Source organism: Athene noctua, unplaced genomic scaffold, assembly GCF_965140245.1.
Source record: "Athene noctua unplaced genomic scaffold, bAthNoc1.hap1.1 HAP1_HAP1_scaffold_160, whole genome shotgun sequence".
Lineage (NCBI taxonomy): Eukaryota > Metazoa > Chordata > Aves > Strigiformes > Strigidae > Athene > Athene noctua.
The window spans coordinates 168063-192221 of NW_027437631.1; the positions used below are offsets into that span (position 1 = coordinate 168063).

The 24159-nt window shown below is 64.2% G+C and overlaps 1 protein-coding gene and 1 pseudogene across 1 annotated transcript; both read left to right on the plus strand.

Annotated features, from left to right (window-relative positions):
* The first annotated feature begins 2387 nt into the window (after positions 1–2387).
* Positions 2388–9642, plus strand: LOC141955361 (C1q-related factor-like; annotated as a pseudogene).
* Positions 9643–10393: 751 nt separating this feature from the next.
* On the plus strand, positions 10394–23029 carry LOC141955362 (kinesin-like protein KIF18B). The gene is given in 17 exon segments (XM_074895203.1): positions 10394–10471; positions 11198–11266; positions 11268–11598; positions 14329–14486; positions 14965–15069; positions 15343–15453; positions 16880–17077; positions 17263–17439; positions 17830–17904; positions 18023–18132; positions 18439–18547; positions 18781–18896; positions 19644–19858; positions 20625–20964; positions 21716–21811; positions 21997–22187; positions 22428–23029. Coding segments are annotated over 17 exon segments (2595 nt in total). The 3' UTR covers positions 22544–23029.
* Positions 23030–24159: the final 1130 nt, after the last annotated feature.

Here is a 24159-nt window from a genome sequence, read left to right on the forward strand (position 1 = left end):
CGGTCCCGGGTGGTGAGATGTTCCGGGCCGCTGGCGTTGCCGTGGCGACGTGCCGGCCCCAGGTGCTGAGATGTTCCGGTCCGCTGGCCGTGCCGTGGCGACGTGCCGGTCCCGGGCGGTGAGATGTTCCGGTCCGCTGGCCGTGCCGTGGCGACGTACCGGTCCCAAGTGCTGAGATGTTCCGGTCCGCTGGCCGTGCCGTGGCGACGTGCCGGTCCCGGGTGGTGGTGATATGTTCCGGTCCGCTGGCCGTGCCGTGGCGACGTGCCGGCCCCGGGTGGCGAGATGTTGCGGGCCGCTGGCCGTGCCTTGGCGACGTGCCAGCCCCGGGTGGTGAGAAGTTCCGGGCCGCTGGCCGTGCCGTGGCGACGTGACGGGCCAGGGGGGTGAGATGTTCCGGGCCGCTGGCCGTGCCGTGTCGACGTGCCGGCCCCGGGTGGTGAGATGTTCCGGTCCGCTGGCCTTGCCTTGTCGACGTGCTTGCCCATGGTGGTGAGATGTTCCGGGCCGCTGGCCGTGCCGTGGCAACGTGCCGGTCCAGGGTGGTGAGATGTTACGGTCCGCTGCCCGTGCCGTGGCGACGTGGTGGCCCCGGGGGTTGAGATATTCCGGGCTGCTGGCCGTGCCGTGGCGACGTGCCTGCCCTGGGTGGTGAGATGTTCCGATCCGCTGGCCGTACCGTGGGGACACAATGACCTGTGGCAATGGGGTCGCCTGGGGCTGTGGTCCCATCACTTGAGGACACTGTGACCAGCGCCGAGGATGTCCCCTCACCCTCCCTGTGACACGAGTGCCCTGATGCAACCGGGGCGTGTCTGTGTCCCCCCTGTGTCCTGCCACAGCCACCCCGTCCCCACGCAGAGCCCCTTGCCCACCCCGGGCACCGCAGCGCAGCGCTGGCGGGTGACTCACGCAGCCCGTGACCTCGGCGTGGCGTATTTTTAGGCTCTCGTTAAAAAAGAAAGATAATGAGGAGTCGGGGGGGGACACGCACACGATGGAGAGAAGAACCAGGAAGGAGCCAATGACATGACAGGACAGCTTGGGGGGGGTCACGGGGCTGACAGCACTCCCACCCCAAAATACTCTCCCCCCCCCCAAGCCTCGTTAAGGCCCGGGAATAATTGCCTCCTTAAAGCTGGCTAATTGATTTTTGCACACTGATTAAATTAAAGGCTCTGCGGGAGCTGGGGTGGGATGCAGGGGTGATCGATGGGCTGCCAAGTGTCCCCTTGGTCCCCCCCCTTTTGGGTTGGCGGGCTGGGGTCTGTCCCCCGCTTGTCCCCTGGAGTCTGGAGACACCGCGCGGGTGTGACACAGGAAGGGGACATGCCCCCAGGGTGGGATTGGGGGGTTGGGCGATGACCTCATGGACCCCATAAGTGCCACCAGGGTTGACACCACCTTGGTGTTGTCACCTGGGGCCACCAAAGCCCCGGCTGCGTGTGTGTGTGTGTGTGTGTGTGTGTGTGTCCCACCCTGTCCCCCCACGTGTCCCCCTCCCGTCCCTGTGTCCTTCGCTCACCCCCGGCGCTGGCGGCGGCTGTCACTTGCCATCGCGTCCTGCTGTCCCCGCCGAGGCTGATGGAGATGGCAGGCGGCGGAGCGGGCGCAGCCGTGTGTCCCCGTGTCACGAGCCCGCCGGTGCTCAGCCCCCCGGGGACGGCTCTTTTGTGTGGCTGTCACCCCTTAGCGTGGCCCGGCCGTCCCCGCGGTGGCACCCGTGGGTGCCCCATTGTCACCATGGCCTTTGCCACCGGCGGTGACATCCTGTCCTGCAACCCCGCGGTTGACCCCGATGGGTGCTCCTGGGGGGTGGGTGCTTGGCCACGCGAGTGTCACCCGGGCTGTCCCGAGGCGTGGGCGCCCGCAGAGCCCGACCCTCCGGGCGGGGAAACTGAGGCGGGTGGGAGGGAAGGGCCCTGGGTGTGCTCTGGGGACTGTCCCCCGTGGGGACACAGGTGACGGGTCCCAAGGGTGTCCCCAGCCGCCGGCTGCCAGGCTCGGAGGTGACGGAGCTCCGGCCCCCGTGGGTGCGGGGCCGGCGGCTGCTCGGGGCCGGGGGTGGCACCGCTTGGGCCCGTGGGGACAGGGCGTGGCTCGGGGTGACCGCGCGGGGACGGCCCACGCGGGTCGGGGGGGGGGACGGGACGGGGCCACGGAGGGGTCCCCAGCGGTGGGGGGGTTCAGGGGGGCAGCCGGGGGCGGGGGGACCGGGGCCCCACGGAGACCCCGGGTCATGGGCGGGTGCGGGCGCGAGTGGCTGCGGGGGGGCGGGGGGCGCGGCAGAGGGGGCGTGTCCCCGCGCGGGGCGTGGGCGTGTCCGGGGCGGGACGGGGCGTGTCGGAGGGCGCGGTCGGGGCGGGAGGGGGCGTGGCCCGGTGACAGTGGGCGTGGCCTGGGCGGGCGCGGGGCGCACCGGAGCCAGCGGAGCGCAGCGGAGCGGCCACCGCCGCCGCCACCCCCGAGCCCCCCCGCGCCGCCGCCGCCCTGCTCCCCCCCACCGCCACCATTCCCGCCCCCGGCCGACAACGCGCCCCGGCCGGGCGGCGGCTCAGCCTGGGCCGCAAAACTTTACTGGCGGCCGCGGCGGGGGTGGTGATGGTGCTGGTGCTGGTGGTGCTCATCCCGGTGCTGGTGAGCTCCGCCGGTACCGACGGACGCTACGAGATGCTGGGGACATGCCGGATGGTCTGCGAGCCCTACGGCCCCGCCGCCGCACCCGCTCCGCAACCGGCCGAACGCGGACCCCTCCCGCCGCCTTCCACCCTGGTGCAGGGTCCCCAGGGCAAGCCGGGGCGACCGGGAAAACCGGGGCCGCCGGGACCACCGGGAGAACCGGGACCACCGGGACCGGTGGGGGCACGGGGTGAAGTGGGACGACCAGGACCACCGGGATTACCGGGACCAGGGGCTACGGGTGCCGTGAGTGCGGCAACCTACAGCACGGTGCCGCGCGTCGCATTCTACGCCGGCCTCAAGAACCCCCACGAGGGCTACGAGGTCCTCAAGTTCGACGACGTGGTCACCAACCTGGGCAACAGCTACGACGCTGCCTCCGGCAAGTTCACCTGCGCCATCCCCGGCACCTGCTTCTTCACCTAGCACGTCCTCATGCGCGGTGGCGACGGCACCAGCATGTGGGCCGACCTCTGCAAGAACGGCCAGGTAAGGGCTGGCCATCCCAGCTACCAGCCCCCCCGCGGGGACGGGAGATGTCACTGCCCCCCCAGCACCGGAGAAGGGCGCTGGGTGCTTCCTCAGGGTGCCCCGTCCTTTTCCCAGCCCCAGGGATGCACCCCCTGGGTGCTCCATCCTTCTCCTGGCCCCAGAGGTGAACCCTCAGTATGCCACATCCTTCTCCCAGTGCTGATGATGAGCTCTGGGTGCTTCCCCCGGGGAGCCCCGTCCTTTTCCCAGCCCCAGGGATGCACCCCAGGATGCCACATCCTTCTCCAGTGGCAGTGATGGGCTCCGGGTGCATCTCTGGGGTGCCACGTCCTTCTCCCAGCTGCAGAGATGCACCTGCGGCGTGCCCTGTCCTTCTCCTGGCCCCATAGATACATCCCTGGGGTGCTCCATCCTTCTCTCAGTGACAAGGATGGGCTCTGGGAGCTTCCACTGGTGTGCCCCATCCTTTTCCCGGCCCCAGAGATGTACCCCAGGATGCTCTGTCCCTCTCCCAGTGCCAATGATGAGCTCTGGGTGCATCCCCAGGGCGCCATATCCTTCTCCTGGCCATGGAGATGCACCCCAGGGTGCCACATCCTTCTCCAGTGGCAGTGATGGGCGCTGGGTGCATCCCCAGGGTGCCCTGTCCTGCTCCCAGCTCCAGAGATGCATCCACGGCATGGCCCATCCTTCTGCCAGCCCTGGAGATTTGCCCCCAAGAGGCTCTGTGTTTTTCCCAGTAGCGATGATGGGCCCTGAGTGTGTTCCTGGGGTGCCCCATCCAACTCCCAGCCCCAAAGATGCACCCCAGGGGTGCCCCATCCTTCCTCCAGTAGCAGTTTTGGGCTCCGGGTGCACCCCCGGGGTGCCCCATCCTGCTCCCATGCCCAGAGATGCTCCCCCGGGTACCCCGTCCCTCTCCCAGCACTGGGGGCACACGCTGCCACCACAGCCAGGCTGCCCTGCCATGTCCCCAAGGGTCCCCTTGGTCCTTTCCTTGGCCCCACAGACGTGCCCTGTCATGCCTCTGGGGTGCCTTGGGGTGTCCCCACAGTGTCCCCAGGGTGTCCTGCCCTCCCCGGCGGGGACAAGGCTCCTCCACGGGGGACAGTCCCTGGAGGGGGCAGCTTCTGCCCCAATTGTGGGGTGCAGCCCCCCCGGCCCAGAGCCAGTCCTGCTGCCGCTGGGTGAGGAGACATGTCCTCATCCCGTCCGGGCTGCGAGGGGACACCATGGGGGGACACCCCGAGGCTGGCTCCGTCCCTGTCCCCCGCCCCACTCCGGCATCCCCCCCAGACCCCGTCCATCTGAAAATCCTCCCAATCCCGAGACCCTCCATCCCCGCTGTTTTTGGGTGATGTCCATAGCGCTGCCCCTTTCTCACACTGTGTCCCCCCCAGCCATGACCTGAGGCCCAAGACGTGGTCGTGACCCCCAAAACGTCACCTGAGCTCAGTTCCCTTGGGTGTCACCACAACCGGCATCCTCACCGGGATTCATCCCACCCCGCTCCCACTTCCCGTCTTCTCCCGGCATCCAGCCCTGTGGTGCATCCTTATCCTGAGGATGTACGACACCAAATGAACCCAAACTTGCGTTATCAACCCCCAAAAACAGCTGGGGGGGGCGGGAATTGGGAGTCCTGTCACGGCCACAGCACTTCACCCCTCGGCTCTTAAAACCCCTGAGCCGGGAGGGCAGCAGAGGCAGAAGCCGCTCAGCTTTTTTTCTCCATCCAAACAGTTTAATTTTTTTTTTTTTTTTTGTGTCCCCCCCACTCCAGTCCCAAATTTTGGAGGGTCCTGGCGACGCTTGGCACCCCTGGCTCTTTCTCCCAAGCAGCATCTGTGTAACTCCGGACTGAGCATCCCCAAAAAAACACCTCAACCCCTTATTCCTCCACAAAAGTATTTTTGGGGACCCCCCCCAAACCTTCCTGCCTTCTCCTGCCCTCCACTGAGCTCTGACCCCCCCAGCCTGGTGGGGGATTGATGCACCCGGACGCTCCTGGATGAATTTCCAGAAGCTACGGAGCCCCTCGACAAGAGGAACTGCACTTGGTCGGGCGCGCGATGCAGCTTAATTAACTGGTTGTTAATTACTAACGAGGTATCGCCGCTCCAATATTTATAAAGAAGCGGCTCGGGAGGCAGGGGAGCGTTTCAGCGGGCTGGCTCCAGCGGGAGAGTTTCAAAAAGGTACCCCAAAAATACCCCCAAAAATGAGAAAATTGGGTTAATTAGGGATTTGTTACCAAAAATGCTCCATCCCTGGCAAAGCTGGGGGGTCGGGGGTTGCCGGGGTGTTTCCTGGTAGACAGGGGTCGATGCCAGCCTCCTCCTAGGGAATTATAACTCGGGGGTGTCCGTCTGACCCCCCCACTTTCCTCTGGGCGCTGCTGGTTCTGGGCACAGCCCCTCACCCTGCATTGGGGCTGGAGTTAATGAGAGCCAGGGGAGCCCCGGCGCTGGGAGGGAGCTGCTCCTGGTGGTTAATTAGCATTAATTATTCTTATTTGTATTAGCCCATAGACAGGCGAGTGGGGCAGCGGGGTGGGGGCGGGTGCTGGACGGTTGGACGGACGGACGGACGGGGTCGGAACGGGGCAGTTCTGGGGTCCCCGTGGTGGGGGTGACTGTGGCCCCGGCTGCCTCGTGTAGCCAAAGGCCTGGGGAGGGGCACAGCCCCGGGGGGGTCCCTGTGGTTGGGGGCCTGGGGACAGTCCCCAGGGGGGACCCACTTGCTTTGGGGGGATTCTGGGGGCACCCAGTGTTGTGCCTGGGGGCCCAGGGGGCCACCTGCTACTGCCCCCAAGGGTGCTGGGGGGCACCCACCGCCATGCCCAGAGGGGTCCGAAGGGGGGCACCCACTGCTGCGCCTGGGGGTGCTGGGAGGGCACCCGGCATATGTCTGGGGGTGCTGGGGGGCGCCCGCCACTACACTTGGGGGTGCTGGGGAGCGCCCACAGCCACACATTGGGGTCCTGGGCCACGGTGGCCGTGGCACGTGGGGCACATGGTGTCCCCGAGGCACCGAGCGTCACCGCGAGCAGCTCAGCCCCGCTGCCCCCCGTCCCCCTGCCAGCCCAGGGCCCTGGGGCGCAGCCGGCCACGTCGGGGACCATCCCAGTGACCCCAGGGCTGGTGACACCCCCCAGCAGTGTCACCGGGGTCAGTGACAGCGGCTGCAGCAGAGCCAGCTGCGGGGGCTGGGGGCCATGTCCCCCCCATGGTTCCCACCCCCCGGGGCTGCGCCGGGCTGTGGCACAGAGAAACTGAGGCACAGAGCAGCACGAGGGGGATGAGACCATCCGAGGGGGGGACTTGGTGGCAGCCCCCACTTCCTCTGCCACCGTGGTGCCGGGAGCGGCTCAGGCCAGCCTGGCGCTGCCATTTGTCTTCCCTGGTTAGCGCGAAGGGCTGGCGGGCACGTGGTGACGAGGCAGCTCCTTAACGAGGGAAGATGGATGGCACTGGGCGGCTCTGGCTGCAGGGGGAGGGACACGATGGCAGCAGAGCCCGGCACCAAAAAGCTTCCCCTCGTTCTCCCTCCCCCCTGCTTCTTCCTCCCTCCTCTTCCTCAGCATGACCCTCTGTGAGGCAACACCCCCTGGAGACTGGGACACTGTGACCCCCTGAGATTCACCGGGTGTCCTCCCCCAGGGATGGGGACCCTCGTGGTGGCGGGTTATACACAGGGTGAATATTAACAGGGTGATAGTGTTGGTGATGGCACGAGGGATACGGCTGCGTGGGTGAGAGCATGGGACCACCTGCTGGGACATCGGTAGGTTCCAGAGTTAACAGTGTCTGAGCACGCCATCGCAGGCTGCCTGTCGGCTCGGGGAGATGAGGAGAGGACCCTCCCCACCCAGCGTGAGCCAATTAAGAGCCCATTGTTGTCGGTTGTAATTAGGAGCATCTTCTCCCCAGCGAGTCGCTTTTGCATTTATTTCATTTGGGATTTTACCTGCCGGCTTGTCGCTGTCACCCAGCGCTGCGCGATCTCCCGGCAAGGCGCCGGCCGAGATTTGATTACCCAAATAATTCTGCAGTGGCAGCAGGCTCCAGCCACGGAACTTCTTTGCCAGGCAGTTACGGCACCTCCGGCTCTGCCGGCACCTCCCGGCCTTGTCCTCTGGCACGGAGGAAATATTTCTCGGGGGGAGCATCCCGCCCCCCAGCAGGCTGCGATCAGGGTGAAGAGCGAGGCTTGTTTTGGGGGGATTTGAGCTCAGCCTCGCTACACGCTCATGGCCCACAGGGAGCTCATGGGAAGATGTGCAGGAGAATCAGGTTGGTTGGGGCCGGGCTGGGCTTGGAGACGCAGTCCTGTGTCCGAGCCGGGGTCCCACATCTGAGCCACGGTCCTGTGTCCGAATCCAGAGTCGGGGTCCCAGCTCTGAGCCATGGTCCCGCAGCTGCACTAGGTCAGGGTCCCGTGTCCGAGCCGGGGTCCCACATCCAAACCCGGAGATGGGGTCCCGTGTCTCAGCCGTGGTGCTGCATCCGAACCCAGGGTCGGGGTCCCGTGTCAGAGCTGTGGACTCACATCCAAACCCGAGACGGGGTCCCGTGTCTGAGCTGTGGGCCCGTGGCTGAATCTGAAACCGCGGCTCCATGTCTGAGCTGGGTCCCACATCCCCATCGGGAGACGGGATCCCGTGCCTGAGCTGTGGTGCTGCACCCCAGTCCGGAGCCGTGGTTCCGTGTCCGTGCCGGGGTCCCCCCCGTGCAGACCCAGGGCTGGGGCCCCGCCTCCGAGTCCTGGTGCTACACCCGAGCCTGGGCCTGTGGCCCCAAACCCAGCGCCAGGGCCCCAGCTCGGAGCCTGCCCGGTCAGGGAGAGGCTCCGGGCGGTGCTGGGGGCAGCCCCCTCCATCCGGGGTGCGTCACCCGTGGGGGGGGTCAGGGCACCCCACGCTGCCCCGGAGCTGGCGGGCGCTCTCCCTGGCTGCGGCTGAGCCGGGACCCCGGGTGTCCCGTGGGACCCGGGGCAGAGCCGTGCCCTGAGCCGGGTAACGCGGGTGTCCCCTGCGCAGGTGCGGGCCAGCGCCATCGCGCAGGACGCCGACCAGAACTACGACTACGCCAGCAACAGCGTCATCCTGCACCTGGACGCGGGGGACGAGGTCTTCATCAAGCTGGACGGGGGCAAAGCCCACGGCGGCAACAACAACAAGTACAGCACCTTCTCCGGCTTCATCATCTACTCGGACTGAACCCGCACCCACAGCGTCGCCCCACGGCCCCCCGGCCCCACGGCATCGCCCCATAGACCTCCAGCCCCACGGTATCCCCCAAAGACCGCCCAGCCCCACAGCGTCCCCCCACTGCCGCCCAGCCCTAGAGCCTCCCCTTTGCTACTGTCCAGCCCCACGGCATCCCCCCACAGCGATCCAGGCCATGTGCGGTGCCCCAAACCCCCCCTTTCCCATTAGCTCACCCCACAGCTGCTAATTCAAGGCTGGGGGCCCGCAGGGGGCTGGGGACCAGCAAGAGGCTGGGGGACCCCCCTGCACTGCCCCACTGTGCCCCCATCCCCTGGCTGTGCTCCCCGCTTGGCCCCGTGGTGCCCCACTCCTCGCTGCCCCCCCACGCTCGGGGCAGTGCCGGGGCCGGGGGTCCCTGCTGGCGTGTATATATGTACAGGACGCGCAGATGTCCATACGGGTGCCCCCCTGTCCAGCCCCGTGCTGGGGGGCTGCGCTGGGGCAGGGGGGAGATGCCTTGCTGCCTGACCCCAGGGCTACCCCATGGTAAAGCAGAGCTGTGACCTCTCCCCGTCTGCTGTCTGTGTCCCCGCGTGGGGCAGAGCCAACATCCCCCAGCCCAGGGACAGGGTCCACCTGCCACCCCCCCAGTCGACCCCGCTTGGCTTCCTGAACTGGCCCGGCCGGGGGTGCCGGGAGAGGCTCCCCTGTCCCCAAGCGCTGGCGTCTTCTCTGCCACCTCCAGTGCAGACAGTGGGGGTGCCACCGCCACCATGTCCCTGACCCAGAGCCCAGGTGGCCCCATGAGGGGTGTCCCCTCAGGTACATGCGTCCTCACTGCAGGGGGGAGGACGTGGTCCAGCCCTGCAGAGCCATGAGGACCCTCTGACACGGTCACCTGTCACCGCTGCTTCGGTGCAGGCAGCGATTCATAGAAACAGACTCTACAACTGGAGTAGAGTTACACAGCAGGTATGTTTGTATGTTTACTCCGGCCGGGGTGCAAGGGGATTTCTCTGCAAAGCTTGCACCCCAACAGCACATTTTACCAAAAACTTACCAAGTGTGGATATCCATATTCATTGGATTACACAATACAAATATCCATGTGCATGAGTGAGGCTGGGTTGGCTCTAGATGCTGGTGTCAGCAGTTGATGTTCTCTGCCCATTGCCTCCTGGTGGGTGTCTCTGGGGTCTGTTGGAGGAAGGCTCACAGTCCTCCTCACCTTGTACTTTTCCTTGGAGCATATGCAGATTCTCTCAGACAATATCTTGAACAACAAGAGTGGTTTTCAGCTGGTTTACCAACTCTATCTTACCTAAAAGCACCAGTAGATCAGTTTCTACTGCCGATACGTGGCTGTCTACCCACTACAAAGACTCAACTTGTCAGAACCCATCTGCTTTCCAAGGACATGGCTCCTATTTTTGCCAAACATAGTAGTTCTTGGTAAGTTTCCACAGAAAATGCTTTGTTTAGATGCACACAGTAGCCCCTGGTAAGCTTCAACAGAACAGTCAGGGCAAGCAGGATTCTTAAGCAATATTCAGAAATTATTTTAAGTTGCTCTAAGCTGTTATAAGTAAATCAGTTTCAAAGCACGGGATCATTTCCTTGTATCAGCAGGACGCCGCCCAATTCGATGAGCCCCTGCGGTGGGATCAGAGGACAGGAGCCGCTGGGGCCCCCTGGGTGGCCCTGGGGACAGGGTGCACGGGTGGGTGGGTGTCCCCCGGCGGTACCGGGGCTCGTTTCTCAGCACCAATTCCCCGGGAGCAGCAGCGGCCGGGCAGCGGGAGCTGCTCAGGGCCGGGGCTGTCAGCTCGGAGCTGGGAGGAGAAGGCTGCCGCTGCGGCTCGCTGTGGCAGGCAGCAGGCGGCGACCCCGCGCCCCTCAGCCCTGCCGGGCCCTTGGCTGGGCTCTCTCCGCTGGACAGCGCTCGGGCCGCCGGTTCTCCCGGCCGCAGGGGGCCGCCACGGCCGGGACGGCGACGGGGAAGGGGGAAAGATGGCGGCCAGGTCGGGGCCGCGGGACTACCGCTCCCATGGTGCAGGGCGCCGGGCGGACAGCCAATGGGAGGGCGAGGCGGGAAGAGCGGCCAATGAGGAGCGAGGGCGGGAAGATCGGCCAATGAGGAGCGAGGGCGTGAAGAGCGGCCAATGAGGAGCGAGGGCGGGGCCTGCGCGGCCGTTGGCAGCGGAGCGGCGGGAGGGTCCGTTGAGGCGTTGGGTGCGCGGGGGGCGAGGAGCGGGAGCGCGGGGGGCAGGTCTGGGGCCCTGGGGGCAGGTCGGGGGCCCTGGGGGCAGGTCTGGGGCCCTGGGGGCGGGTCTGGGGCCCTGGGGTGGGCGGGCCGGGGCTCGGAGGGGTGGGGAGGGCTGGGAGTGCCTGCGGGGCCGGGGGAGGCGGTGTGGGGGGCCGGGGGCCTTAGGAAGGGCCTTGGGTGGGCAGAACGAGGGGCCCGAGGGAGGCTGGGGGGGCTCGAAGGTGGCAGCGTGGAGGGGGGGGCGGGCTACAGAGGCCCGAAGGGGAGGGGGTGGGACGGCGTCCCTGGAGGGGGCGGGCAGGGCTGTGGGAGGGGGTTGTGGGGGCCTGAAGGGGGTGTGGGGCCGTGAGAGGGGCTGCAGGGACCAGAGGGGGGTGTAGGCCGGGGGGGACGGGGCTGAAGGGGTCGGGCCGTGGGCGGGTGTTAACGGCAGCTCTGGGGGCACCAGCGGGGATCAGGACAGGGAGGGGGTGCGAGGCCTTGCCCAGCTGTGGGCTCCCCTCCACCCCCTCAGCCTCAGCTGACCCATTCCCCCCCACCCCCCACAGTGCGTGAGGCCCTTGGGACGTTGGAGCCCGGTGCCGTTGTTCTCCAGGCAGTGCCGCGCCCCCATCGCAGCACCCCCCTGTCACCATGATGCTGGGGCCCCCGCCCCAGGAGGGCTCTGTGGCTGTTGTGGTGCGTGTGCGGCCCCGCGCTTCCTGTGAGCGAGAGCGGGCCGCACGCCCCGTCCTGCATGTCGTTGACCAGCACATCCTCGTCTTCAACCCTGAAGAGCACAGTGGCCCCCCCAGCAGTGTGCTGCCCACTCACGGGCCCAAGCACCACAGCAAGGACCTGAAGTTTGTCTTTGACCGAGTTTTTGGGGAGGGGGCCACGCAGGAGGAGGTGTTCCAGCACACCACCCACGCGTTGTTGGACAGCGTCCTCAATGGCTACAACTGCTCCGGTAAGACCCGGAGGGTCCTCCTTTGATCAGAAACCCAGAATAATCCAGGATAATAAAGATCTTGAAGCTCCTCCTGTCCAACCACAAACTTCACACTGACCGTTCCCGACTCCACCAGATCCCTCAGTGCTGGCTCAGCCCGACTCTTCAACCCCTCTAGGGATAGGGACTCCCCCCCTGCCCTGGGCAGCCCATTCCAACGCCCAACAGCCCCTTCTGCAAAGAAAAACTTCTAAAATCCTTGCAGGAGCTCCTGTCCCATCTGCTCCCAGGCAGGGTGGACTCAGTGGAGCTGTTCATTTATTGTGGAAGCCCTAAGCAGCTGGGGATATGAGGGTACACAACAGCAACACGCAAACATGCAGCCTGAAACTTGGTGCTGGCACCAAGCTGGTGTGACTGTGAGTGTGATCGGGACAGGGACGATCCTGACATGGAAATGTCGAATCTCCCCCTGGGGAGCAATGAGGAGAAGCAAAACCTGAATAAGAGCAACTTCCGGAGTCACAGGATGGTTTGGGTTGGAAGGAACCTTGAAAGGTAATCCAGTCCAACCCTCCTGCGATGGGCAGGGACATGTGTCACTAAATCTGGTTGCCCAAAGCCCCGTCCAACCTGGCCTTGAACCCTGCCGGGGGGGGGCAGCCACAGCTTCTCTGGGCAACCTGTGCCAGGGCCTCACCCCCCTCACAGGGAAGAATTCCTGCCTTACGTCCAGTCTAAACCTGCCCTCTGTCAGTTAAAAGCCGTTGCCCCTTGTCCTGTCACTGCAGGCCCTGGTAAAAAGTCTTTCTCCGACTTTCCTACAAGCCTCTTTCTATACATTGAGAGGCCTCAGTAAGGTCTCCCCGAGCCTCCTCCTCTCCAGGCTGAGCACCCCCAGCTCTCAGCCTCTCCCCGCAGCAGCGCTGTCCCAGCCCTCAGACCGTTCCCGTGGCCTCTGGCCCCGCTCCCACAGGTCCATGTCTGTCCTGTGCTGGGGACCCCAGAGCTGGACGCAGGGCTCCAGGGGGAAAAGGATTTGTGGGGAGGAAATGGTGAGGAGGGACCTGGCTGGGCTGGAAAAGCAGGAACAGTGGGAGGATGAAGACAGAGGAGTGCAAAGTCTCCCAAGTTGGGTCTGGGGCTGCATCTGCAGGGACATTTCTAGCTCAGACAGAGATGTAGGTAGACTGGATGCAGGTAGAGTTGAGGATTTCCAAAGGAGGGCTCCAGAGATGAGCCAAGGGCTGGACAGAGAGGGGAGACTGAAGGAGATGGGTCTCTTCTCCCTGGAGAGGAGAAGAGTCCGGGGCGAACCTCATCCGTTTTTGAGGACTTAAAGGGCAGCTTTGGAGAGGATGGGGGCTCTCTGGTCACAAGTTGAAGACAAGGGGCAGCAGGGACATGTTGAACCAGGAGAGGTTTCATCTCAGTAGAAGACATTTTTTACAGTGAGGACATTCACTGGCACAGCCTCCCCAGGGGCATAGTGGAGTCCCAAGGGCTGGGGGTGTTCAAGATGCCATTGGACAGGGTGCACGATGATCTCATCTGGGCTCCCCTTCCCACAAAAGCTCAGACCAGATGATCTCTCCAGGTTCCTCACAGCCTGGGTGTGCTGTGGTTCTGTGATGCTGGGGGCCACAGCGGTGCTGGAGGGGATGGAGGTGGGCGTTGGGGCAGAAATGAGGCTGGGCAGGTGCTTTCCAGGCATTCTGAGGGACAAGGATGACATGCTCTCCGCTCTGCTAGGGTGGGAAGGATGGCGAGAAATCAGGTGGATCTGTGGCGCAAAGAGCCCCTTGCTTTTGCCATCCCTTCGCAGCCCGAATCGCGGTGAGGGGCAGAGCTTTGGGAGGATGCTGGGTTTGGGAGCGGGATCTGGGGTGAAGCAGACACATCTTGGGGTGCTTTGGGGTTTGCCGTGCCCCTTGTGAGCATGCCGCAGGCTGGCAGCTCTGTAAAGCCAGGTCTGAAAGCTCCTTGCTGGGTCTGAAAGCTCCTCGCCTGCCGCCGCAGCCCCCCGTGCTGTTGGCAGGCTGTCAGCAGACGAGCGGCTTAACGAGCACATCACTTGTGTGAGGCAGCACCGTGCGGGAGAGGCTGCTCTCCTGTCTAATCATGTGCCGGGCCGGGCACTGGGACCGGAGGATGCTATTCCTGGCTCTCCGGCATGCTCTGCGAGCTGCTGAAGGCTGCCTCTGTCACTGTGCCCACCTGGCAGGCACGTCTCGTGTCTCTATCTGCATAAAATAACTCCAGGATCCTCAAACGAGAGTTGCCAAGCCCCGAGTGCTGCTATTGGGGGGACGGGCTGAGGCTCTCTGGGTTAGTGTGTCCTGCTCTGATGGTGACGCTTCAAAGAGTGTTGAAAGGGGGGGTGGGGGGGTGAGATGAATTACCAGGTCTGGAAGAAGAAACGCCTTCTGGGGAGAGGTGGGGGAATGGGGCTGCTCGGCTTGTTAAAAAGAAGGTTCAGGGGTGACTGGAGCATCCAAGCACGTGATGGTTTGGGGACTCGTTCTGTCTCTGCTAAATGAGAGAGGCTGCAGTGAGAAAAAAAACTGCACTGAGGGGTCGAGTGGCAAACGCGGAGGGGAATTGGCTTTGGCTTCTCTCTGCAAAGGCTGTGAGCAGCCCCCGCCGCAGGGGTTGCTGCGGGAAGCTCTCCTCTCCGGCAAGGAGTGCACTTTCCGCCGCTCCTGTTAATTAACGATCGTTGCAACCCTCCACCCTTTCTCTTCCCAGTGTTTGCCTACGGTGCGACAGGAGCAGGGAAAACCTACACCATGCTGGGCTCGGAGGAAAGCCCTGGCATCATGTACCTCACCATGGTGGAGCTGTACAAGAGGATCGAGGCCAGGCAAGAGGAGAAGAGCTGTGAGGTGCTCGTCTCCTACCAGGAGGTACGCCGCGTCCGAGCCGGGTCCCCTCCTGCCTCCGGGTCACCGTGACTGGGACCTGGGGTTGATCCAGACCCTGCAGTGCCACACTCAGGGTACCCGCTGCACTGACAGCTGTGCCCGGTGTCCCCAGGGCAGCCTTAGAGCCTGGCTGGAAGCAGGCTCACCCACCCAGTTTGGAGAACTGGTGCTGCTGGTTTCTCCCACCTGGACCCTGGGGCATTTTCTGCTCCTTGCCGTGGTCCCCGAGCGACGAGGGCTTCCTGGCTTTGGAGGAGTGGTGGCGCGGTGACTTGCCAGTGAAGCCCTCCCAAGCTCTCCTCTGCATTGAGAGCCCCCTCAGCTGCTCTTGGTGTAACGAGGCCCCAGAGGTGGCATCGGGGGGACACCAGGTTGTGCGTGACACTGGGGCACAAAGTTCCTCTCCCTGCTCCCCGTTGGGTAACCAAACCTCAGCCTTCCGTGGCGTTCCCTGCTCCAGGTGTACAACGAACAGATTCATGACCTGCTGGAGCCCAAGGGCCCTCTGGCCATCCGGGAGGATCCTGAGAAAGGAGTCGTGGTTCAGGGTCTCTCCTTCCACCAGGTGGGTAGAGAAATGGGCACAAGGTCTGGGCACCGCTGCGCCTGCACCAGTTCTGACAGCGGATGCGTGTCCCGGGGCCGTGGGGGGTGTGAGGGCGCGGGGGTGCCATCTGCGCGGCTCCTGGCGGACAGCAAACGCCACCCTGAGCTGAGACGAGCCCCGCGGAGCTGCAGGATGCCTCAGCCTACGCCGCCGTGGCTGCTGGGTGCTGGGTTGTCTCGGTGCTTGCGTACGGGCTGCGCTGACGCCCGCCCTCTGCCCGTTCTCTCCCAGCCCGCGTCGGCAGAGCAGCTGCTGGAGATGTTGGCCAACGGCAACAGGAACCGGACGCACCATCCCACCGACGCCAACAGCACCTCCTCCCGCTCGCACGCCATCTTCCAGGTGAGGGCTGCGGGTTGCAGTGTTGCTCGGGATTTGTGCTGAGAAGGGGGCGAGGGAGCCAGCCTGTGCCAGGACCCGGGGTTCCTGCCCCTGCTCCTGCTGTGCCACAGGAAAAATCGGTGGGTCCTGGCCCTGAGAAGAGAGGTGTGGGTCTGGGCAGGCCAGTAGCCAGCGCTGCAGCAGGACAGCACACACTGGTCACGCTGGTGGCCACGTCTCCCAGACAGCCCCAGACTCCCAGCTTGGTGTTAGGGGTCCCAAGGGCTGAAATTTCCCTTTGTGCTTTTGTCTCTTGTCAACTCAGCGTGTGGAAGCTGCACCTAAAACCTTCCTCAGAGCAAAGGGGCCGCGTATCGCTGGCTCCTGCTTGTGCCTCCCCCCAGGTGCCGCAGGCAGGCAGTCTGCTCCGTCGTGTCTCCCCCGGCTCTGAGCCGGGAATTCCGCTCCCCCGGGGCTCTGTGAATTTGCTCCCCGGTTTCTCGGTGCTCTCCTACACAAACCTGCCAGTTGATTTCAATTCCAGCCAGGCCCTTCCCCGAATTAGCAGGGCCGTCACGGCTGCGTGGGGAGACAGAGGGCTCTGACTGCAATTTCATTCTGAACCTGGTGCCTTGCCCGTTGCTGCTTGCAGGGGGAAGTCCAGGTGTCTGGATGCTTTCCCAGCCGGGCTTGTCACTGGGTGCTGGATTCCCGCCTGCCGTGAATCCATGAGCTGTGCTGGAACTCTGCCCTGCCCGGCAGGCAAACCACAGTCTGGTGAGGATGCAGGATCGGTTACCAGCCTCCAGCATCTATCTCTGTGGCACCTCCAGGCCATGCAGGAGCCGCTCCTGGGGGGCTGAGGGGGTTCCAGGGCGGTGGGGGAAGTGTTTGCTCCTCCTGGGAGATCTTGAGAGATGCTGAAGGGGAAGTTACGGAGCAGTGCTGTGGGTGACTCTCAGTGGCTGTGTCCCTCCTCGCCTGCACCAGCTGGGAACTGGGCTGGGCACCGCCAGCCCTGCTTGGATGCCTCCCTGGGGCACTGCGAGGCTGTGTCTGGGGGCTTGCAGCCCCCACTGGCATCTGAGATTTCTGGAAAAACCCACAGTCGGAGTCAGGGCTGGGGCTGCCACCGTGCATGAGCACATCCTGGATGATGCCAGGGCTTTGGGTTGGGGTGTTGCCCTTCGGGGACACGACCAGATTATTTTCCGCAGCTCTGTCCCGTCTTGCGAGATCCCTTCCGTGGCTTTGCTGCTCAAGTCATCGCCGAGTTTTTGCTTGTCTTCTCAGCATGCCGGGCCCCTCCTTTCCTGCCGCTCGATCTCATGCCTGCGTGATCCGCTCCGCCATCGTTTCACAAACATTGAAACCGGTGATGCTGGCTCCAACCAGCAGCCCCACGAGCCTGGTGGAGCTGCAGCCTCACCCACCTCTGTCCTCGCAGATCTACGTGAAGCAGCAGGACTGCACTGGCGGCCTCGCTGGCGACCTGCGAGTGGCCAAGATGAGCCTGATCGACCTGGCAGGCTCGGAGCGAGCTTCGGTCGCCAACACCAAGGGAGAGCGGCTCCGGGAGGGCGCCAACATCAACCGCTCGCTGCTGGCCCTCATCAACGTCATCAACGCCTTGGCTGAGGCAAAGGTAACGCTGCTCCTCGCGTGGCCCCGCCGGGGTGGGCGGGTGAGCGCGGTGTCCTCCGGGGATGGTTCTGCCCGCGCGGTGAGGGTGGCAGCCTGGGCTGGGCTCCGAGAGGTGCCGTGGGATGAGGGTGGCCGCGCCCTTGCGGCACAGATTTGGAGCTGAGCAGAGCCTTGATCTCGGTACAGAGCAGGAAAAGCCACATCCCGTACCGGGACAGCAAGCTCACACGCCTGCTGAAGGACTCCATCGGCGGCCACTGCCGCACCATCATGATCGCCGCCGTGAGTCCCTCCGTCCTGGCCTACGAGGACACCTACAACACCCTCAAGTACGCCGGCCGGGCCAAGGAGATCAAGGTGTCGGTGAGGATCTGGCGTTGCGGCGGTGATCTGCTCTGTGTTTGGGAGCAGCTGGGGATGGCTGGGAAGGAGCCTGGTTTGTGGTGGGGGAGGATAGTGGGTGCCTCCCTTATCCAGCTTGAGTTTTCCAGCCCTGGGGGTGCCGCTCTGGGCAGACAGCAGCGGATGAAGCTGCAGACAGTGTGTGCCCTGTCTTCGTGTAAAGCTCCTCAGCCCAGCACCCAGAAAGGCTTGTGACTGCGGCAGCAGGTCCCTGAGCGCAGCTCCTGTCCACTGCAGCCACCCTGGGGCTCCCTGGGGAGCCTGGAGGAGGCTGAGCAGCTCCAGCACTGGGAGAGAGGTACGTGCAGCCCCAGTGCTGCTTTAACCTCTGCCTTGGCCCTGTCTCTGCAGCTGAAGAGCAACGTGACCAGCTCTGACGGCCACGTTAGTAAATACGCCGTCACCTGCGAGCGGCTGAGAGCGGAGGTGAGATGCTGGCGGGGAGGGGAGGGCTCTCGCTTTAGCTGTGGTTTGCTGGGGACGTGGAGCTCTGAGCTCCTGGGCTCGTGAAACCATCTGAGCAAGAGCTGATCCTTCCTCGCAGGTGGCAGATCTGCGGGCGAAGCTCCGGGTCTATGAGGATGCTGCCCGGGAGTCACAGAACCAGGCTCTGGCGCCGCTGGCTCCCTCCGGCTTCCCAGAGGGGCTGCCCAGGTGAGGCTGGTGGGGAGCAGGGACAGAGCTTGGTGGGACCTCCTGGTGTGCCCCGAGCCTGTGGGGTTTTAGTGCTGGTCAGAGCCCAGGTGTCCATTAGAAAGCAGAGGAGCTTCTTTACTGGTGTGCACGTCACCTCGACTGGGCTCGGGGGCAGTTATGAGCGTGGCAGAGCACAGTGCACAAAGCTGGGCTGCAAAGGCCTAATCCTCTTCTCCTTGATCCATCCCAAAACTTCTTGGGCAAAGTGACAGCTTCCCCAGAGGATCTTCTCTGGCTCAGTGGCTGCTTCTCTGCCTTCTGCAGGTTGGAGGAAGCTGTCCCACAGACCAGCGTGGCTCAGAGGAGTGATGGAGAGCAGCAGGAGCTGGGAGCTGGACAGTCTGTTGGGATGCCAATGGAGCTGGAGGAGGAGGTGAGAGAAGGGGTGCTGTGATGAGTGGGGCCTGGTGGGGGGCTCACATACCCTCGTGGGGTACCCTGGGCACGCTGGGAGAGGGCGGGAACTCACCCGGTCCACGGGCTCCTGGCTCAGCGTGTGGGGGGCTGTGGACTGCTGGCAAAACCCCTTCCCAGCTAACGGGGAATTTGGGGAACAAACTCAGCTCAGAGATGGACTAATGCTGCGCTTTTGGGTGATTGCTCCAGGCTCCAGAGGAAAGGCCTCCCAGCAGCCCCAGAGCAGCCCACCAGACAGACGTCCAGCTGGAAGGGAAGACACCAAGGTGCCTTCTGCAGGGGTTGTCTGGCAGCCGGGCAGAGACGTGAGTGTCCTCGTGTCGTTCCCACATGTTGCTTCCTCATGTTTGCCTGCGGAGGACGGGCTGCCCACCCTCCTGTTGCATCCTGTAGCCATCCTAAGGGCTGTCCAGAAGGACGTGGGACCAGGTCTTTGTCTGCAGATGACAGCCGGCCCTGTAAAATAAGGGATTTGGCTCCTGGAGATCTAATCCCATGGGATAGTCTCTCCTGGAAATGCAGCAGTGAAGGTTTCCAGGCACAGCCACCGTGTGAGCCGTCAGTGCGCGTTGTTAGTCCTGAAATTACCTCTGCGAAGTCTTTCCTCTTGCCGCTGCTCCCCCGGGCCCTGCCCTGGCAGGGCTCCCGTGGCACCATCTGCTGATGTCTCTGCCCCAAGCATCTTGGCAGAATGAACCTCTTTGGAAAGGCCTCTTGAGGGAGGCTGGCCTTAACGTGTGCCTGGATCTGTCTGCCTCTGCCGGAGCTGACAAGTGTCTGAAGCCCGGCAGAGCCTGCAGGTGCCGTTTTGTCCCTGTAACTAACAGGTAAACACACAACTCACAGCTCGGGTTGTCCAGGAAGAGATTTACAACTTGGGTATCTCTCGACTTCTGTTTGCCTCTCTTGCCCCAAAACTCTGCTAACAGGCTCTGCCCCGCCCAAGGAGGTGTCTCAGAGGTGATGCTGGTGCTGCTGGGCCTCTGTTACTGGTGACGCTGGCTCACGCTCGCCTGCTAACTGGTTCTTGGGTCTGTCTCTCTCTGTCCCAGGCTCCTGGCTGCCGTCCTGAACGTTGCCCGAAAGCAATACGCCCTCCTGAAGGCTGCCGCCCTCCTCACTCCTGCCATGGTCTCCGAATTTGAGGACCTGGAGCGCCTGGTCAGTCAGGAGGCTGGTGTAAGCGGGGAGCAAGCCACGTCTGCAAAGGGAGCCGCAGAGATCGGCGGGGCCAGCCCTGCCCAGAGGATGCAGCAGGGCTGTGAGGGTGAGAAGCTGGGGCCGTCGGTGCTGCCCCCTCTCTTTTGTCTCGGTGTGCGCTGGAGGAGCCGGTGGCGGGGGGGCAGCTCCCAGCTGTGGGCACAGGGCAGGGAGATGAGTTTCTCCTGACTCCTCCTGACGTGGCACCCAGCGGGTTCTGCCCAGAGCGGCTGCAGCCTCGCTTTGTAGAGCGACTGGGGCTGGCCAGCACCGCCGGGAGCCCGGGGCACGGCCGGAGCCAGGAGCAGCCCTTGTCTCCGGGGAGCTCAGCATGTGTGTGCGAGTCAGCATAAACGTGAGGGATATTTCTGCTCCTGGAGACCAAAACAGCAGTTCTGATCCTCATTTGTCCTCCTCTTGTTTACTCCTCCATGGAACATTTGTCCCAGCCAGCCTGGCTGTAGCCTCCCAGCCGGCAGCCTGCATCTGACCAGGGCTGAGCTCTCCCTCCTCATCCTCAGGGCCGATGCACGATGCCCATAGCGAAGCCGTGGGCGCTGCAGACCCTGTGTTCCGGGCACAGACCGGGCGTTGCCGCAGGGCACTTGCTTTGGGCCCAGCCTGATGCCTTTAGGATTAGTTGTGCTGGCTCTTTTCCTCTCGGTTTAAGGTGGTTGGATGGAAACACCCGCTGGCAAACGGCTGCTGTAGGGCTCGCTGGGCTGACCTCCGCCGAGCTGTGACGGGGGGCTGTGAGGGGGATGCCCCGGGCTTTGCGGGTGCCTGGGAACTGCAGACAAGGAGGTGACTCTGTTTCTTCTCTGCTCCTTCAGCCCAGGTGTCTGTCGCCGTGCCCAGCACCCCCGGGATGAGTGGCACCGTGCAGCGCTTGCAGGACCTCGCTGCCCCCTGCAGCCCCACGTCGGTGGCTCCTGGCCCGATTAAGAAGAGGGGGACTACAACAAGTCACATGTCCCCGGTGTCATCGGCTGCCCAAAACCGCCGCACGCTGCCTGCTGTGCCCGTTCACAACCTGAACGAGACTTTTGAGGTCTCCAACAGCAGTGGTTCACCCAGCGTGGCCGAGGCAGCTGCCTCCAGCCTGCCAGAATTCTCCATCTGGGAGAGCGTCCAGAGCCACCTAAACAAGCAGGACGGCCCCGTCGTGCCCCAGTAAGTGCTGGCCTGGGGGGGTTAACTGTGGTTTTGGGGCTCCCCCCTCCACGATCTTGCTGTCTGGGTGAATCCTCCGTGGATCGCTGCAGCTCTGCTAAGGGGGGAGACTGGGCAGAAAACACTCAGCCTGCAGACAGGCAGCCAGCGGTCCGAGCTCGTGTGTGAATCGCTGTCAAAGATATAAAAAACATTCCAAGGAAATCTATTTCTCCCTTTGGGGCCCTTCTGGAGCCCCGCGTGCTGGCTGGGAAGCAGGTGGGGCCTCAACTCTGCTCCCAGAGAGGTTGGAGCGAGGGTTGGGACTGCACACTCTGGGGTTTTGCGTTTTATTGTTTAGTTGGTAGTTTGGGTTTTTTTATTGCCGGTGCTTCAAAGGGGCTCTGGATTTTCCAAAGCTCTGTGAATCTGTGAGAGCATCCAAAGGCAGAGATGGGCATGGCCTTGGTAACGCAGGACACCCCGAGGTCTCCCCGTCTCCTCCTGCAGCTCTAGGAAATGGTTCCTACCGAGGGAACTGGGGACACTGAGGTCCAGGGGAACAGCCCGAGCACCTCAGGGAGCAGCAGTAGCCAGGCGGCTGACGCCTCCTGTGCCGCTCTCCTGAGGATTTACCCCTCTTGGAACGGTTTTCCCCTACAAAACCGGGCAGGTTTCCTGTGACTCCTGTTCCCTGCGGGCGGATGGTGTTGGCCTGGCTGCCTCGCAGCCTCACGAGAGCGGGCACTAACTCCCTTCTCCTTGGCCGCAGAGCCTGTGCCCCGGTGTCTGCCGTGAAGGGTTCCTCCATCCCCAGGCCCTCCGTGGTCTCCAAAGCCCCTGCGCAGAAGCGGAGGCGAGTGGAGAGGTGAGGCAGCCGCCGGCCCCCCGTGCCCCAGAGCGCCCCGCGCAGGCAGCAAGGGCTGGCAGCTGCCTGGGGCTCAAGCCCCCGTCCCTGCCTGCGTCGGCCCCACCTCACCTGTGACATGTGGGGACGCGGGGGGGCTCCGCCCTGAGCCTCGCGGGTTTAAAACGGCCCCTTTCTCTTCACAGCGCTGCTCCCCCCACCCTGGGTGGGCTCCAGAGCTGCAGCACCCCGAGATCTGCGCAGCCCTCCCGCGCCCCTCCGCTCCCGGGCAGGCGCCTGGGGAAACCCTCTGCCCGCAGCACCACGGGCTGCAAGAGCGTTCCCTGCGGCAGGGCAGGCACCAAGCGGGCGCTGGACCAGCCCCCTTCCGGGTCAGGTGAGGAAAATACCTCGAACTGGGAGGTTTGCTGCTGGTGGAAGATGCTCTTTGGGGTTTGCTGCTTCCTGGCTGTAGCCAGAGCCTCGGGGAAGGCTGGTGGGTGCTTGGGGAGGGGCAGAAAGGAGGAGGGGGCTGGCAGCACCTGGATCTCTGTCGGGGCGGGGGGGGACGGGACCTGGGTTTGCTGCTTTTACCCAGCAGCTGCCTAATGCACTTCCCTCCTCTTTCCATCCTCAGAGCATCCTGCGGGCCCTCTCTCCTGGAAGGGCAGCAGAAGGACCACCAAAGAGCTCGTGGCCCTGGGCAGTGCCCCCCCTGCTCCCACCCCCCAGCCAATGAAGCTCTTATGCTGATGGCTCCTGCACCCAGGATCCCCGGCAGTGTCCCAAGCCAGGTGCCAAACTTCTTCCTTTCTCTCGTAGCCCTGTCCCACCCTTCCTGCAGCCACACAACAATTCCTGCAGCCCTTCTTGTACCCCTGCAGTCACCCCCAGCCCCCTCCTGTTCACCGTCCCAGTTACGTCCCCTGTCGTATCATACTAAGAAATAACATGTATTTTTAATAAACCTTTTTCGTTTCCAACCAGAGGGGAGAGGGGAGACGTGCGGCTGTTTCTTCTCGCCTCCCCCTCGCCCAGGGAGCTGGGATGGGGAAGCAGCTCCCGTCTGAGCGGGCCTGGAAAAGGCCCTTGCTCGTGGGGGTGGGCTCTGTCGGGGCTTCCCCCATCTCCCATCATCCCCGGGACCCCGTGGGTGCCTTCTGCCCCCTCTGCTGTGCCCGGGGGGCTCTGGGGCGCTCGCTCCGTGTCCCAGAGTGCCGGCAAGCACCGGCTGCTGCTGCTTTGCGGGGCGAAAAGTGTTTCTGCTACAACCCCATGGCCACCATCCCTGTCTCCGTGTGACGCTGGGGGCTCCTGGCTCCAGCCGCCTGCACAGCAGAGAGCTCCCCGCATCCCTGCCTGGGGACCACACCTGTCCCCCGACACCCCTGCGACCCCCTTTCCTGCCGTGCCAGGGCACGTCTGGCCACGGGCACATCTGCTTGCCTGCCCCAGCTCCTCGTAGCCACCCCCAGAGGTGACCAAGCGTGGTGGGAGCAGGACGGGGAGGGAGGACCCAGCTGCGGGTGTGCTGCTGTCCCACAGGGACCGGGGTCACCGGCTCCTTCTGCACTACTTCCCTGCCTGGCAGCGGCTGATCTCGCCTTTGTCTTCTCAGAGCGTGGAAGCTTCTAATTAACACTTGCAGCCCGCTCCCAGTTCGTTTGTCTCATTAAGGGGGGCCGGGGAGGAGGAGGGGGAGAGCCCAGCTCTGCCTGCCGGCAGGGACAGCTTTCTGTGCTTTGATCCCGGCCGGCAGGAGCTGGGAGAAAATCAACCTCTGGGGAGCGGCGCGGGGGCTGGCGAGGACCCCGCCGCGCCCCCAGCCCCGTCCTGCCCCACCAGGACTGTGCACGCCAGGGGACTTCAGAGAATCCCGGGGGACGGAGGAGCCCTGTCACCAGGGGCTGTCACCCAGCACACGTTCCCAGGGCTGCCACTCTTCCGGGAGGCCAAGTGTCACTTGCAGGGTACATCGGGGCCCCAAGCCGGGCGTTTCTGTGGGCAAACCCCTGCCCGCCGCTGGTGACAGCGGCCCAGGACAGCTGGGGGACACGGGCCTGCCTGGGGGCGAGGAGCTTCTGGGGATTCGAGGGGGATGTGGCAGCAAGCGGTTGTCTCGGAGCGCCGCCCGAGTGCCCCCAGTCGCACCAGTATGAGCCCGCCCTGGCCCTGGGTGCCCACAGGTCACACCCGTGGGGCCACGGCTGTTGCCACGACACTTTCCAAGTGGCCGCGGTCGGTGGCCCGGCGACGGTGGCCGCGGTCCAGCGGGGCCTGGCGGCGTGTCCCCGTCCCCGAGCGGGCGGGGAGCCTTTCCCGGCCATCGGCTGCCATCTAGCTGCCAGCCGGCGGGAGCTGTCCCCCGC